Genomic DNA, 17,696 nt, shown 5'->3' with positions numbered 1-17,696 from the left:
GAACATGTGGCTGATGATATCAGTTTTCTTATCGCTTCCAATCAGGGATTATACTGAGATAAACTTTGCATATCTGTGGTGACTTAAGACCGCCCACATTTTGAACAACCACCAATAAAGGTGCTAGGCACATCCCACAGAGAAAAAAAGAGCTGGATCCTTATGTTTCATTGGACAAATGCCTTGGAGATGCATTTTTTTTTCTGACTTCGTTTATCGCTTTGAATCTCCAAGGATGCCGAAGAAAACGATTCAAGATAAAGCTTATCTTTAAATTAAAAGTAATAAGGCTGTTTGATCAATATCTTCTGTTGTCGAAGTGGTTTTATATATAGGGTATGATTATTTTTTCATTTATTATCTCTATTGTTTATCTTGATGGCTTGGACCAAAGATTTTTGATAATAAAATGTCACATTTAAAGAATAATCACTATATGAAGCACATAATTAACATCTTGCAGCTCTTTATGTTTTTCAAATGTTTAGATACAGCCGTCTATTTATTTATATGTATTTGAAATGATGTTTATTTTATTCAAAGTTATTTAATTATTTTTATTACTTAACTTGATCGCTTGGATTAAATGGGTTTGGAATTAAAATGTCACATTTAAAGAGAAAACACAATTAGTTCCTGAAGTTTTTTAAAAAATTTTTTAGAAACAGCTGCATAGTTTTCTTATACTTCACGAGTAAAATTTATTTGAAAGTTGTTTCGGAATTTTGTGTAATTTATGTATCAATTATGACATGAATTGACTGCATATTTATTTATATAATAGCTTTCAGTCGCATGAAATTTGATTTTATTATGGTTTTTTTTATTTTATTTAACAGGTCTTATTGTTTGTTTTTATAGTTATTTGTCACTGTTTCTTATAACTTATTTACTGAATAATACAAAAAACAATATTAGATGCGTTTTAAATTCTGAGTAAATAAGTTAACCCCAAATTTATTAAATAAATAAAAAGTGAAAGAATTTTTTTTCCCCTTCATAACAAGGAATTTTTTCTTTTTTTCTTCGGGTTCTCTCATGGAGTAGTTATATTGTATACTCGTGGAGTAGTACACTATACAGTTGTAATACTATACAATTGTTGTCTCGTGGAGTAGTTATATTATATACCAAGCTATTGCACCCCTGTCGGGCATCGTTTTCTTCCCACTCCCCCATTGGGGCGAACATAAAAAAATGTTCGAAAAAGGCTACTGTTTTGCAGAGAGACATAATTATAATCTTAAAAACTTTAATTTATTCATTTATTTATTTGTAAATGAGAATAAATATTAAGAGCATGCGAGAAGGTGTTCTTTTAACTAAGAATTTACCACCAACTTCCTGATCAATCTTTTTCTCAGAAAATTCTGAGAGTCAAGTCTTCTGTTTGTGTCCATATGGAAAATTATTCAACACCCTTATGGAATAGAGGGAGACAAGAAGACAGTTCTGACCCCATCGTCCTCGCGTGACCACACTTTTTGGGACTGATTATAATGTATGCACGCTTTCTCTACATTCAATGAAGAAAATAATTTTGAAAAATATCACACCGTTTAACGTTAAAAATTCCATTCTTAAATTATTTTGAAGAAATAAAGTAAAGAAATAAAGTATCAAGTTTTTTTCTTCTCATTTTTTTTAAAAATTTGCTCTTAGTATAGTGTATATATTCACGTATGCTAATAAATTTAATTATAACTACTCAGATATGAGCTAAAATATTAAAATAGACTACTTGTAACACCTATACCTACCAAGTTGTCTTATGAGCTATAATAAGGTGGTGCTCAGTTATTCTTTGGTTAAAAATGCATGTGCTAAACCAAGAGAAATAATTTTCCTACTTATTGGGAAAAAATGTTTTTTAATTTTTTTTTAATTTAAAAAAAAAAAAAATTAGCTGTTGTTGTTGTAGTTGATTTACGTTACACTAGAGCTGCACAATGGGATATTGGCGACAGTCTGGGAAACATCCCTGAGGATGATCCAACGACCTGCCCGCCAAGTCGACCACTTTACGGTAGAACAGTTTAAGAATTAGCAGAATGATTTAGCGCTCACTTACCATTGATATAACTTGGGTTCGAATCCCTATGTAATTCGTATACTGCTCTCGATTTGCCTTATTTTTTTATATTGTAAATTTTATTTATTTATTTGGCAAGAATTTTCCATGAAATGGAAAAGAAAAAATAATACCGCATAATCATTAAGAATTAATGTTTTTCTGCTTTGTAGATATACAATGTGCCTGAAAACGGATAAACTAGAATAACTTTTGATATAATCATCGGATCTTCACGTTCTAAGATTCAATCTTAATGATTCGAGGAGGGTGATCTCAAATATGCTAATTAATTGGTGTAGATGATACTTTAAGTTGCGAAATGAGACACAAAGACGCACTTTCTCTTACAGCCTTTTTTCAACGGAATCTGATTTTTGACCTTCGCAATATAGGGGTAGCCGCAATCTGGGAAATATGGTCGGCATAGTTTAATCAGGAGGGGGATCCAAAGTTTGGACCCCTTATTGTTAATTTTACTTTTTGTGTATTTCGCCATATCTCGAACTTTTTAACTGAATATTTTTTGCAAGCAATCATAAAATTTTTGCACACAGTTATAAAATTCGCCTATGCAAAGATAATTCCACACAAAAACTAAATTTTAGTAATCTATTATCTAGTCTAGTTAGTATCTATTATTTTTTAATATTTTATTTAATAATGGCATAAAAAATTTTGAATTGTAAGGTAGATAATTTGTTCCATAATTTTGCATGACAAAATACAAAATTCGAGAGAAATCGGTTTAATAGTTTTTTGAGAAATTGAATTTTATATAAATGACTTCTTTAAAATTCGGCTTATTAGGAATTATTGGATCGATTTTGCTCAAATTTTGTATTTTGCCTTGTAAATTTACGTACTTTAAAATGATGTAAAAAATTGTATAGCTAAAAATTCAAATTTTTTTCGACTATTAATAAATTAAATAATAAAAAATTATAAATATTTACTAAAATTTAATTTTTTATTGAATTATTTTTGAACAAACGAATGTTGTAATTGTGTGCATAAATTTTTCAATTCGCTTAAAAAATTCTTGAAATATGGCGAAACACGCAAAAAGCGAAATTAACATTAAGGGGTCTAAATTTTGGATCTCTCTCCTGCCCAAAATGTGTGGATCATGCTTCCCAGATTGCGACTGACCCCTAATTTTGAGGGTCAGAAATCCAAAAAAAGAGGTATATTATTTCAGAGAAAGAACGTTTCTTTTTGGGTCTGATTTTGTAATCTAAAACATCATCCGCAGTAACTAATTTGCATATTTGAGGTCAAACCTCATGAACCATTAAGGTAGAGTCCTAGAATGTGAAGATCCAATCATTAAATCAAAAGTTATTCATGGTGATTAATTTTTTTTGGCACACTGTACATTGCATGGTTTATTCCCTTTCCTTTTAATTAGCAAATGAACGATTAATACTTAATCTACTTAATATGCTTTAAAACTTAAAAAACGTATTAAAATAAAAATAATCTATTAAATTGTAAAGAAAATATAAAAAATTAATGTCGTAATTTTTTTCTGGAAATTTTTGCGACATATACTAGTTTAGTATTATTTTAATACACTTTCCATAAGCGCAAATATGTTTTCTCTAAATCACAATTTCATTCCGTTGTTTTGAAAATTTTAAATACAGCAAAAGTTTGATATATTGAGATATTACGATACCTTAAAAATATTTATATTTAAGATACAAAAATTCTTTGTTTACAACTAGTTAAAAATTATTTGCTTTCCATTATACCGGCAAAAATTCATTTTTCTGCTTTTTAAATTAACAAAGTTATAGGAAAGAGAGCAAAGTGGCGTTTTTATTTATGTCTGATATTAATATAGAAAGTTATCATCATTTCTCCTTATTTTCCTCTTTAAATCTTAATTCCTTAAGTTATTAAAGCAAATATATACGGATTACCATCAGCTAAATTATCTTCCTATATATAAATGTAGGAATCTTTTGCTATAATCATCAATTTTGTTATATACTACTTCAAATGGATGTACAGTGTGCAAAAAAATAAATAAACGGGCTAAACTGAATAACTTTTGATCTATTGACAGAATTTTGACTTCATGTTCTAGCACTCAATCTTATTGATTTGAGAGAATGACCTCAAATATGCTAATGAATTAGTGTAGATGATATAAAGTTACGGAATCAGACACAAAAACATACTTTCTCTGTTTTAAAATACCTATTTTTCGACGAATTCGGATTTCTGACTCCTAAAATATAGAGCATAGCAGCAATCTAAGAAGTAGGGTAAAATCAGGTGATCAGTCCAAAGTTTGGATCCCTTAAGGTTAATTTTTATTTTTGCGCATTACACGATCTATTCGATTACATATCGAGAATTTTTTAAGCGAATTGAAAAATTTCTGCGAGCAATTATAAAATTCCTTTTTCTAAAGATAGTTTCATGCTAAATATAATTTTTAGTTAACATTTATTATTTTATAATAATCGAAAAACTTTTGAATTGTAAGATACACAATTTCTTACTTCATTTTAAAGAATGCAATTTTATAAGGCAAGAGACAAAATTTGAGTGAAATCTGTCGAATAGTTTCTGAGGAATCGAATTTTGAACATTAAAATAAATTACATTAATTTACATTAAAATAAATCTGCGTTTTATAGTATCAAAATTATTGATATTTACATATTAGTAACACATTTTTGAAAAAAAGAATGATTTGAGAAAAGTATGAACTGTAAAATACGTTTTAATTTAAATATCTTGAATTCATTTGTGTGAGAAAGTTTTAAATGAAACGAGAAAGTTTTAAGAGAAAGCTTTAAACTTAATACATATGTTCCCGTACCTGACTATGGTCGGATAAGGTTCTTTTTTTATTCAAAAGTAAATAAATAAAAACTAGTAGCATACATATTTCATAATTAACTTTCATCTTGCGAAGGGAAGCACGATGGCTTTAATGGAAACCTGGCCATCCCATAACCATAACTGACAATCCGAACTGTTGCTAGAAAAGCACCAGTTGGTAGAGCAGAAATAAATTAAATAGAAAGGAGAAACTAAAAAATTAGTTCAAAAAAGAAGAGAAAGAAAAAAAACTGAAAAGCACAGTGCCCAACTAGATCCACATATATGTTTAAAATACTATCTTTAAAAGTAGATAAGATTTTTTTTAAATATTTTTTATACGTCTAAACATAAATGTTTCTAAGAAATTTTTTCTTATTAACCGTACAAGTTGGCATCCATGTGTAAACTAATATAAAGTTTTTAATTCGGACCTGTAAGTTATACGGAACTGTAAGGAATCCGAATTTGTAGGCAAAAAATATTCCGATACGATTAAATTAATTATATTATACTAATTATTAGATATTCATACGGGATAGTGTCATAAAACTTTAAAGAATGAAAATCTGTCAATGGGCCAAAAGTTATTAAGGGTGATCCGTTTAAATTAATAATTTACTTTATTGCTAATGCGACTTAATAAATGATTATATTTTTCAATTCATTGTTATATGGTTCACGTATAATCACATATTTACTTGTTAGTGGCCCTAGGCAACCATCTAAAAAATTTATTCCAGCTTTTTCTTCTTTTTTGTTTTTTAACCATGAAGACTTTTTGAATCTCACAGTAATATGCAAGGCACATTTACAAGTTATTTAGGTAAATTTTTTGGGGTTAAAAACAAAACATTGTTTATATGTAGGCGATAAGATGTTTCTCTGTTATCAATAGAAATTTAGGAAGCTTGCAAACTACTTACCTGGAAACATTTTAAACGGAAAAAAGTTAATTTTATTAAAATGTCACCTGAGGAAAAAATGCTACTTATCACTGCATTGTAAGAGCCTTCAAACCTAAAATTACGAGGGATACCAAGAAAATAAGTATCTATATACCTTTATAGTTGTATTTACTAAAGTATGTGCTAAATACAAATAAATTAAATAATAAATTTTTGCAAACCTGAATACTTCTCTTCTTGACATGTCTGAAAAGCTACTTTCCAATCAAACTTGAAGAGGAAAGCGCCACAATTTTGATACATATTTACACTTAAATAGGAGGTCATTTATGAGTCAAATTTAAAAATTGATGTTTCTAATTTTTGATATAGTTGAAAACATAATTCTTCAGTGTTAAAATTTTTTGATTTATTTGAATAAAAATTTCACTTTTTTAGTAACATTTTTCGCTACTAATGTTTAAAAAAAAATTTAAAAAATTTTATTAGAATTTTGTGTTAATTTTTTTTAAAAAATCATGAAATAACATAAAAATTGTCCCATGAATTTGTTTGGAAAATATTAAAGTACTAAAAAATATATGTCCCGAATTTCGTTCAGTTACCTGTTCTAAAGTTAGAAAAAAATATGAAAAGAAGGATAATTGAGAAAGTTTCAGCACGCCTTGAATTTCGAAATTTTGGAAAGCGCAATCAAGTCGTTCAGTGAGAAAAAAAAAAAAAAAAAACGGACTATTTTCAATAACTTTTGATCTCATGATCGGATCTTCACATTCTAGGATTCAAACTTAATCGTTCGAGGGAGTGATTTCAAATATGTTTACTAATTAGTGCAGCAGACGATATTTTTAAGCCACGAAATCAGTCACAAAACTTACTTTCTCTGAATAAACATATCTTTTTTTTCGGTTTTGTATTTCTGACCCCGAAAATATAGGGTGTAGCCACAATCTCGGAAATATTTTCCTCATAAATTGCTCAGGATGGCGATCCAAAGTTTTGGCCCCTTAATGGTAATTTTACGTTTTGCGTATTTCGCCATATCTTTCGAACATGCATTGAAGCAAATAAAAAAAATTAATTTGCACACAATTTTAAAATTCGCCTATCCAAAGAAAATTCCATGCAAAAAAAAATACATTTTAGTTAATATTCATTATTTTTAACAATTTTATTAAGTAATAGTTGAAAAATTTTTTGAATTGTAAGGTATAAAATTTTTCGCGTCATTTTAAAGTATGTAACGTTACATGGCAAAACACAAAATTTGAGTGAAATCAATAGAATAGTTCGTTAGAAATCAAATTTTAAATATGTAATTTTTTTCAAAATTTGATTTCTCAGGAACAATTCAACCGATTTCTCTCAAATTTTGTATTTCGCCATGCAAAATTACATTCTTTAAAATGATGCAAAAAAAAAATTTTTTTTTTTATACTTAACAATTCAAAATTTTTCTACAATTATTCTATGAAGTTGTAAAAAATAATAAACATTTACTAAAATGTATTATTTGTATGGAATTTTCCTTGGATAAACGAATTTTGTAATTGTGTGCAAAAAATGTTCAATTCGCTTACAAATCTCGAGATATAGCGAAATACGCAGAAACTCAAATTAACATTAAGGGGTATAAAATAACATTAACTTTTGAATTGCTAGTTTGATCTAACTATGGGGACCGTATTTCCCAGTTTGAGGCTACCTTAGGGGTCACAAATTTAAAACTGTTTATTCAGAGAAAGTGCGTTTGAGTGTGCTTGATTTCGTAACTTGAAATATCGTCTACGTCTACACTAATTAATTGACATATTTGAGGTCACCCGCTCGAATCATTAAGACTGAGTCTCAGAAAATGAAGATCTGGTTATTAGATCCAAAGTTATTCAAGGACGTTTTTTTTTTTTTTTTTTTTTTTTTTTCCTTTTTTTGTGTGTGTGTGTGTGTGCACTGTACATCGCTTTCTAATCACCGATCTCAAAGATCAGTGTTTCTAATTGACATAAAAATATACTTTTTCTCATCGTTTTAAATACTATTATTTATCATTGTTATTGATGAAAATAAAATTTATTATTTTTAAGATATTTGCAACCTGGCCCCACTAAAGTGGACACTATACCACTGGAGAAACTTTTCATCATAAATTCTGTATCACCTCCATTGGTTGTTCAAATTTTGCAATAAAAAACATTAGTTTCAAATGGTAAAAAAATATAAATGTGTCAAATGCAAAATATCAAAATGCAGACAATTTATTGTAGGTTTATCACCTCACTGCAGGACACGGGATTTCGTGAAATTTTTAGTTTATTTCACCCACACTATACAGCGTCCTATTAAAAGGACATGGGAATTTGAAGTTAAATTTTTTATTTTATTTCTCCTGCAGTATAATGACCTTTTATTCGTAAAAGTTAACGATCTTAATTTTTACCAATGGTTTAGCTTTATTTTAGAGCGTATGACAATTTAAAGAATTTTTATTAATAAATTCCATAAATTGTAAAAAAAAATAATTAATAAATAAAAAAAATAAAATGAAAAACTCTATGACAATGAGAAAAATACAAAAATTATCCCTCAATTCTCAAATAAAGTAGAATTTTTTTCTAACTATATGTTATAGTAGACTTTTCGAATTCAAAGAGGATGGCAAAACGAACCAAGATTTGAATTATTCAAAATTCAAAAATAAGCATTGATTAAAAAAAATAACGATAATTATTGTGACGTAAGATCAAATTAAATACAATATTTCACAAAGAATAAACTTATCTTAAAATCATCTTAAATTTTAATCTTGACCTACAGCTTATAAATTTATAATAAATTTAATTGTAAATTCTTAATTACATAATTTGCGCACATTCACGTGTTTATTTTTACATTTACCTAAAAATATTTCATGACAAGTTTGCTGAATTATCAAAATCTTCAATATCATCAATAGCATCATGACGTTAGTTTGTTAGCTTTCAAGATGTGTTTGAGATTCAATAATTCTTCTAGAATATGAATCATTTTTAAAGCTTCAGAAGGGAAGGGTACTTCTAGGGAACATTTTTTTTCTTCTGTTGCATAAGATATTTTAACAGATCTTAGATACTTTCATATCGGTGACTTCAAATCTGCAATCGCTTCCTCTCTTCAAGCTACAGTTATTTTTTAAATGGCATTTTTAGATCGAAATGTGCAAGTTTAATTTACAATGTGCAAGTTGAAATTAGTTTTGCTAATACAACTACAGATTTTCTCAAAATAACATTTTTAGTCCATTTTCTGTTCAAACTCAAGTTTAAAACCGTTATATATAAGAGGGGGTGGCGTAAATGTTGTGACAAACTTCTTTGGGAGTTAGTTATTTTCATATAACCGTCGTTGAACAGCTGACCCAATTTTGGCCGATGCGTCGTTGAACAGCCGACCAATACTGATCTTCAACTCCGTAACCTTGTAATTTTGAACTAATCTAGAAGACAAGGAAACTCCGGGATCAGTACCACCAGAAGTATGATTTGTTTTGGGAACATGGTGGACTTTGAGACTCGACAGATTTAACGTGCATCAGTCACCATTTACTATGGGGAGTCTTCGGCCAGCAAGTATTAAATCCACGGCTCAGTGCCCTATCAATCAGGCTATCCTTTAATCACGGATTGAAATTTACAAATCTACATTCATAAACAAATCACAAAAAAAGGTAACAAATATTTGTCGTATGTTTATCACCATGCAAATCAGCCAAACATGTGATGGACGCCGCCAAAAGAAGTATTTTCATATTTACATCTAATCTTACAACTGCCCATACTGGCGAGGTTCGATAAAACGACCTCTTGGATATGGGCCCAGTTTGCGTAGGATCCCATGCCCGGAATCTTCCTCGTACGTCTCTAAGCATACTTCCCTATAATGAACTTCCCTATAATGAACAGGTCATCACAGAGAAGCGCCGTACGACTTTTCCGGGCATGGAATCCTGCGCATTTTCAATCCTGATGATGTGTCCTAATTCCCTTCGGAAGTTTGTCGAAACATGTACGCGACCCCTGTTATATATGACATTTTTTAACTTGTGTGTTTAGATAAAAAAAAATGGACTAAGAATGTCCTTTTAATATAAATCTGCTTTAAGAGCATAACTAATTTCAGATTTGAAATCCACACACCCAAATTAGGCAAGATCAAGTATTTATACAAATGCAGCTAAAAATTTGTTCCCCAGTGTCATTTCTGTTTTCATTTGGAATTTTTTCTCAATTCTTCATACATAATGTCTAAAAAATTTGAGGGAGAAGACTTTTAAAAACTTAAGAAGATAGAATTGTTTTAATTTCTTCTACATCAAATTTCGAATAAACAAAAATTGACAAATGTTCGAATTATAGGCCTTAAATTTTAACATTAATATCATTTGGGAATTCTAGAGGAATTAACATTAATCCGAATTACCTAGTATTTTAGAATTATTTACATTCGAATAAATAAGAGTCAACTGCATCAAAAGAAAATCTTTAAATTCTAACTCTACAGGAAGCAAAATAGATATAAAACGACACAAGTATAAGTTTTTGTTTAGCTTTAGTAGCGTTTGCATACCTGCCAACTCTTCCGGATTTTCCGGAAGATTTTATTTTCAAATTTAAAGTGGTGGCAATACTCAGGTTATTCCAATTAATTTTTTGAATTATAATGATAGTTATAAATAAGTTTGACTACCACTACATAGAAATAATTATAATCATTATATGAAAGCATAACTATTCTTGCTCACGCGAATTTCAACGGGATCTAAATATAAATATATTTTTGAGTCAGATTGTTTTAAAACCGCAGCAAAATATTTTGCTATACAAAAAGTTTTGTTCAACTATCTTTCAAATCATTATTATAAAAAGCTTATGAGAAACTTTCAATCAAATTAAAAAAAAAAAAAAAAAAAAAAAAAAAAAAAAAAAAAAAAAGAGGAAATCCAACGTGAAGAGAAAAATATACGAAGAACACAGGGAAAAAAATTTCATATTTAAATCTGATTTTTCAGAAAATTAAGGGCTGTTCAAATATTTTATCGAATTTTTTTTACCTTTTCTAAAAGCAAAAATTTGCAAATCTTCCTCATCCTCGCATTCAAAGTCGCAACACCTCACCCCCTGTTTTATGCTTGACTTAGACTTTTACTGCAGTAATATAATTTTAGAATTAAATTCTAATAAGAAATGCAACTTTGCATAAAGCAAAATTAATGTTTCAATTTATTGAATGAAATTTTGAGTAGAAAATTCTTTTAAAATATATTACGTGTTCATTTTGTGTACAAAACTCTTGACCTCTCAAAAATTTGGTAGAAATTTTTTTCTTATTTAACTTCTACTCCAAATTTTAAAATTTTCCACTTCTTAATGTTTTTGTTACATAATTTATTTTGTTTTTAAGGAAAACTTTTTTTATACATCTTCTGTAAGCATTACTCAAACTCATCCTCCTAATCGTTTGTCAGCAGTGCGACCCATTCCTCGGATAGGTGCTAGCATGCTATTTACACAAAACGCAAAAATGCCAATTTATGTTTTTTGAAAAAAATATTAGAACCATCGCGTACTAATCTTTTAATCGAATAATTTTTAATTTTGATGTAACATTTTGTTTATAGTCAAGAAACAAATATATATTTGTTCGAAAATTTGACAATTTTTAAGGTCTGTCGTCCCCTTTTCGGATTAAGTAATATTTCTGAATCTAACATTTGAATACAATTGGAACTTTTAATTATCGTTTGCAGAAAAATCCTGGAGTGCTACAGTGTATATGACCGAACAGCTATGGGCGGCACATGGATGGGCGATGAAGGGAATGCGAGCTCTGCTATCCCGCCACCACCGCCGCATCCCACGCGGTGGGGATACGGCCCAGAATCTCAACTCAGTATCGTTACGGGTGAGGATACTAACAACGCATATTTTCATTTAAGTGTGGAGAATGGCATGCCGTGTTACACAACTGCACCAATGCGGTCATATAGATCATCACAGACTGAGGGATGTAATTATAGAACCGGATCGCATGGTAAGTGTTGTATGTTAAATTTCTTAGCTCCTCACTACCCCTACATAGCACGTGGAAATGCATTTTACTCTGATTTTCTCCTCTCGACCACAGTTCTTGATCTGTTTGATTTTTCTAGCTTCATTTCTCGCCTTTATTTTTCCATTTTTTATTACAACTTAAAGTTTATATTGGAGATCGAAATAGGCTACAGGTGACGTAATTAAATGAGAATACAAAGTTATACATTTTACCAAAAAGTGTATTACTCTTGGAGGTTCACGTTTACCCTAATATTGTACTATGATATGTCGTGATTATGGCCATGATCATAGATATCACGGCTAAGTATACCATACGATATACCATGATAGTTGAACACTGTAAAAAATTACTGCTAAAAACATAATAATTCTGCAACTTTCTTACTGAGAATTTCTGTTCGCTAAAACTACAGAAATTTACTGTTAAATTGCATCGTAATCTGTACTAAGAGGCATTTTTTCTGTTAACAAATAATATCTGTAACCATTGAACACATAAGATTTTATTTGTTGGGTACAGATTTTTTCAGTTTTGAAAATGAAAAACTTTGGTATGAAAGCGGCAACAAATAATTTGATACATTGAAACAGATGCCGACCAGCCTCTATGGTGGTCAAGGAGTTAGCCTCCTACTAGAAAGGTCCAGTGTTGGAATTCCACTTCAGAACGGCTGAACTAAACGATAGAAGAAAAATAATAATTCTACTATAATTGTTTCAAACTTGATGGTTTTCGATATCTTAAATCATGCAAAAGAGGAAAAATTAAAAGCTAATCAAAATTTTAGAAATCTGGTTCACTATGCAAACCAGAGGGTACACAGCTACCTTCATGCCGAATTTCTCTGCCTTACCCTTACCCATAGAAAATATCTGGTGCTTACAAATATTTTCTGTAGTGATTTTCCAACGGAAACTTCTGCCAACGTGTTTTTTCGGTAGCATACGGATAATCTATGGCAACTTTGTAGCCCTAGATTTTCCGTAGTATAACGATGCTTACGCAATTTTACGTTTACAGTGCTTACGTAGAAATGAATGGAATTTATTTCAATACATTTATTCTAATGTTTTTATTCTTGCGAAGTGCATTTGATACACCATTTACTAAAGGTAAAATAGTCCAAATATACATTTGCTTGCAATAAGTACGGAATCCTCGCTCAGCCATTGAGTGCTAAATAATAATTTTAGTCAGCATCAGTTTAGAAAACTGATTTTGAAGAACAAATTAAAAGTATTTAACTTTCGGAGAAAACAATTACAGACATTATTTTTCAGAAATTTCCATTTGGAATATTTAATTGGTAACTTTTTAAATTGTGCTAGCATAGAATGTCTCAGTGTTTGACGCATGCATTTGTAATTTACTAAAATTCCCATACAAGTTTCATGAACTTTTTTCTTCTTCTAATAGGGACACTCTGCAAACGAATTCATCCTCAACAGTTCATTAAATATCTAGTGAACTATGTTTCAGAGTTTCACACATGCTTTTGTAACTTATTTAGATTCGTGATCCATGTCTAATGAAGATTCTTTTCTTGCAGTTGGGTCTCTCTATAGACCAGGTCATCCTGGTAGTTCCATTCCACCTCCACCAACATGGTTTTCACCAGAAAATTCTTGTCAAATGGGGGCAACTCCAGGACAGTGGTACCCACCACCAGCAACTATAGCTACCGCGTATCAAACAAATAAATTCCAACATTCGTTGGAATCCCATCACAGTCCACAAAAATCCTTCCATTACTATTATGGATTCCCGCCCACACCTCCCAGCGAAGGAACAAACGAGATATCATCAGTTGATGGAACAACTTATTGCTACGAAGAGAACAGAAACTTCCCAGAAGCTAACAGACCACCAGTGGTTAGTGTGGGGTCATCATTTTATCCGAACACAGCGACACAAGATTTTGCTCAATCACAAGGTAAAATTTTATTTGTGCTATCGATCTAGGTTACTTCGGCCAGTTTTCAGTAAAAAATTTGTACATTTCTCTGTTAGAGAATGGAAATAATTTCTAGATTTAATTCTAGTCTAAAAGAGTTTGAGTGTGTTTTCATTGTTTTCTCTGTCAGTAAAAATTCAAAAACAAAATGGTCAAAGTTATCCCTACGACCGGGATAAATTTATGTGTAGACGGGAACATATTTTAAAAGTTATAACTTTCATGCTTAAAACCTTCACTTTTAAACTAATAAAAGTAGTGAGTTGTTTCGATTGAACTGGACATAAGACATTAGATAATAAATATTGCAGAAACGTAAATAATTCCAAGTGAAAAAAAAGGAGTAAAAATGAGTATAAAACTGTATTTTTTATGCATAAAGCGTTAGTAACTTCGAATATTTATAATTTTATAACTCTTCTGATATTTATAATTCTATAACTTATATTAATAACTTCTATATGAATAATAATTTTATATCTTTTTAGTTCTATCGACTTAGGATTGGTTTTATTCTTTTCAGCAAAATAAAACACTTTAAATTAAAAATAATAAAAAATAAAAGAACCTCTAATTTGTCTAGATGGAGATATTTTTCTCCTCTTGAATAAGAGAAATTTTAAAATATAATCCATAAAATATATATATATATATATATATATATATATATATATATATATATATATATATATATATATATATATATATATATATCTTTAAAAAATTACACAGGTTTTCATTAAAAAAAATGTTTTTATTTATTCTCATCTTAGACTAGCCAGTTTTCCAGTTTTTTATCTCCAGTTTTATCCAGTAGTAACGAATTACGATACCAAATGCTTATACTTTTCTCTAATAGTTTAAAGCAGTATTTCTCAACGCGTATCCCACGCCCCACAGGGGGGGGGCAATTCGATTGTTAAGGGGGACACGAGTTTTACCCTTTTGCTCCGGGCCATTTAAATGCAATGCTCGATTTCGGTGTCAAAATTGAAAGAAAAAAGCAAATTCTTAAATAATTGCGGCCAATAAATATTATAAATTCGTTTGAAGAGATCAAAATATCAACTGGGCTTTTGGCGTCGTCAAGTTAACCTCCTTGCGGCAAACGGCAGGCTCCACGTGAACCCCCGGATGCTTTAAAATCTCGCTAAACAAGGCAGTTGTTCGCCCCTGACTGGCCCGTCGCAACTTCTGCAGTGTTTCGCAGCATTCAGTGATAGAAATCAATACCATAGCATGTATTTTATGCCAGCCACGCTTGACCAACGAATCAATGAAACGAGGTTGTCTTGAGGCGCATTTGAAGGCGAAACATAATGCTCATATTAATTCAGATTTGAATTAATTTCAAATTTTGAAAAGAGGACAACAGTAAAGTCTCTATTTACTGCTCGCACTTCAACTCATAATCGTATTCTTGAGGCTAGTTGTTTAATTTCTTTTTTCATCGCTAAATCTGGATAAAATCATACTGTAGGAGAGAATTTCATAAAACCGTCAGTATCAGCATTTCTTGAAACGGTTCTTGAAAAAGATGACACAGATGTAAAAGCTATGCTACTCAGTAACAATACTGTTAGCAGAAGAATAGACGAAATGAGCGAAGATATTGAAAAACAACTTGTTGAAAAGCTAAAAACAAGAAAATTCTCAGTGCAAATGGATGAATCAACTTTGATGGATAGTGCGGCAGTATTGATAACTTACGTAAGATATATTGATAAAGGGCCTCCATATGTTATAAAAGGAGCTACAGTTAATAAATTTTTTCCCAATATATCCTGGTACACAACTAAGTTCATTTAAGTTTGTATAAATAAACTTAGATATATTTTGTGTTAAAAAATGACTATAATACAAGAGAACTTTGATATTATTAGGGCAGCAATATTTTTTTTATTTTAATTTTACGCTTAAGAAAATAGTTTGCTTGGCGGATAGCATTTGATAAGTCTTGCAGTTTTTTATATTTATGAAATGCGTGTTTTGTGTTTAAAAAATGACCGTAATACAGGAGAATTTCGAATTTAATAGGATTACAGTATTTTGTTCTGTTTTCAGCATTCGTCGAAAGTGAGATCAATAAAAATTCACCATAATCAGTTGGCGAGAAAAATGTCTCCAAACATTCGGTGCAAACTCACAACAAATCAATTCTGGAACTTTAATCAATGTTAAAGCGTTTTGCCAAGAAATTGTATATTAATGAAAAAAAATTTAACATAGCACATTTTCTTTACTTTTGTTTCCTAGGACGTTAATATTTTCTCGTTGGATCTTAATTTTCTCCTGTTTACTAATAGTAAGCCCCTGATTATATTACTTTTTATTTAATTGTAATTCCAAATGTATGTAAAAACAATTTCGCGTTTGGTGTTTTTTATTCCTTATCAAAATTTTAGTTTTAGAGTTTTTATTTATAATGAATGCTGTAAAACGGGAGTAAGCAGGAAGAAGTTCAATGAATACCACCAGGTAGATCTTGCAATGAGTTTTCAACGTCAGAGGGCCACAAGGCTGCAATTTGTGCAAGAATATGATATAATGATACATACCTATCTTTAACTGTTAATGTAGCAATATATTTGCTTCCTTTTAACTACGTTTTACATATTATTTGTATCTTTAATTACTTAATTAATATGTTACTCTTTTCTGTAGATTGTGACCTTTTCGTTCATTTATTAATTATTGAAACACACTTGTTGCATAACAAAGCACTAAATTTTATTAGTAAAAAAAAGTTTTTTTTTCTTTCCCATAAAAAATTAAAAAATTTTTTTTCACTAACTTAAATTCCTCTGAACTTTTCTTCTTTCTGTTGAACAGAATACTATACTAACAAAAATAATTGCTGAATAGCGTCAATATCACAATAATGGGTATTAACCCTTCTTTAAAGCGTCATTTTTTTGCAGCTTGAACCTGATCATTCAACAATTTCACAGGTTCTTTTTTTCATTTCGTTGGCTAAATTAATTTCAATTATTTTGCTTATTTTATATGAAATATTAAAAATGGCGGTGATATTTCCATATCGTGATATGCCGCTGCAAATGGATTCTAAATTTGTAATTTTTTTCAAAAAGTGTTGAGAAGTTTACCCAGGGTAGGCTACTAGTTATATCATTCGAATTGGTCTCTTTTTAGTATTTTATTTTAAAGTTTTCGCAGGCTACTACCCGGGAGTTTCCAAGACTTGGCAATTATTCTGCAGCAGATCACGATACGGAATTCTTCCCGAAATGGTTGTCACTTAAAATAATAATAATAATAAAAGCAGTTGACCGTTGTTTTATGTTGACCGTTATTTTATATTGACCGTTATTTTATATTAAACCATTATTTTATATTGACAACCTTTTCGGATGAGCGAAATGGAAAAGTACCAAATTAACTACTCATTTAAAAACTTAAAATAAGGAATAAAAACAAAGTCAGATTTTTTTATTTTTTTTTTTTTATTATTTCATTTTTTTGTTGAAATATTTTTTTTACAATAGTTTGGTTAATGTGAATTTTCTTTTTTAGAAATTTAAATAATCAAACCCTTATCTTCTATATAATTATAAGAATGTCATTTTTTTTTTGACAGTCTGAATTTTTTTTTAAAATCAATTTATAATGCTGTAATTTATCAAAGGATCAAGGAAGAAATCGGTAGTTTCGAACATGACCGCTACTTAATCTTGATCATAATTTTTATAATTCAATTCCAGTCCATTAATCAAGTCCAGTTCCGGTCCATTTATCAAGTCCAGTTAAAAATTGAAACGTAATTTACTACAACACACTCTTTCAATCAAGGAAAGCAAGCTGTTGGACCATT

General features: G+C 29.8%; 1 protein-coding gene across 2 annotated transcripts in view; it reads left to right on the top strand.

The window, feature by feature from the left end:
* The first annotated feature begins 216 nt into the window (after nucleotides 1-216).
* LOC107447619 (uncharacterized) overlaps nucleotides 217-17,696 on the top strand; it is a 45,572-nt gene continuing 28,092 nt past the window's right edge. For both annotated transcript variants that reach the window (XM_071186543.2, XM_021146769.4), the window contains exons 1-3: nucleotides 217-336; nucleotides 11,603-11,886; nucleotides 13,460-13,843. In XM_071186543.2, the coding sequence (XP_071042644.2) occupies nucleotides 11,643-11,886; nucleotides 13,460-13,843 (628 nt within the window). In that variant the 5' untranslated portion in view covers nucleotides 217-336; nucleotides 11,603-11,642. The remainder of the gene's footprint in view (nucleotides 337-11,602; nucleotides 11,887-13,459; nucleotides 13,844-17,696) is intronic.

Source organism: Parasteatoda tepidariorum, chromosome 9 (assembly GCF_982258835.1).
Source record: "Parasteatoda tepidariorum strain Cologne lab strain chromosome 9, Ptep-v5.0, whole genome shotgun sequence".
NCBI lineage: Eukaryota > Metazoa > Arthropoda > Arachnida > Araneae > Theridiidae > Parasteatoda > Parasteatoda tepidariorum.
The sequence above is the reverse complement of the archived record's forward strand: the minus strand, read 5'-3'. Positions and strand labels throughout refer to the sequence as shown.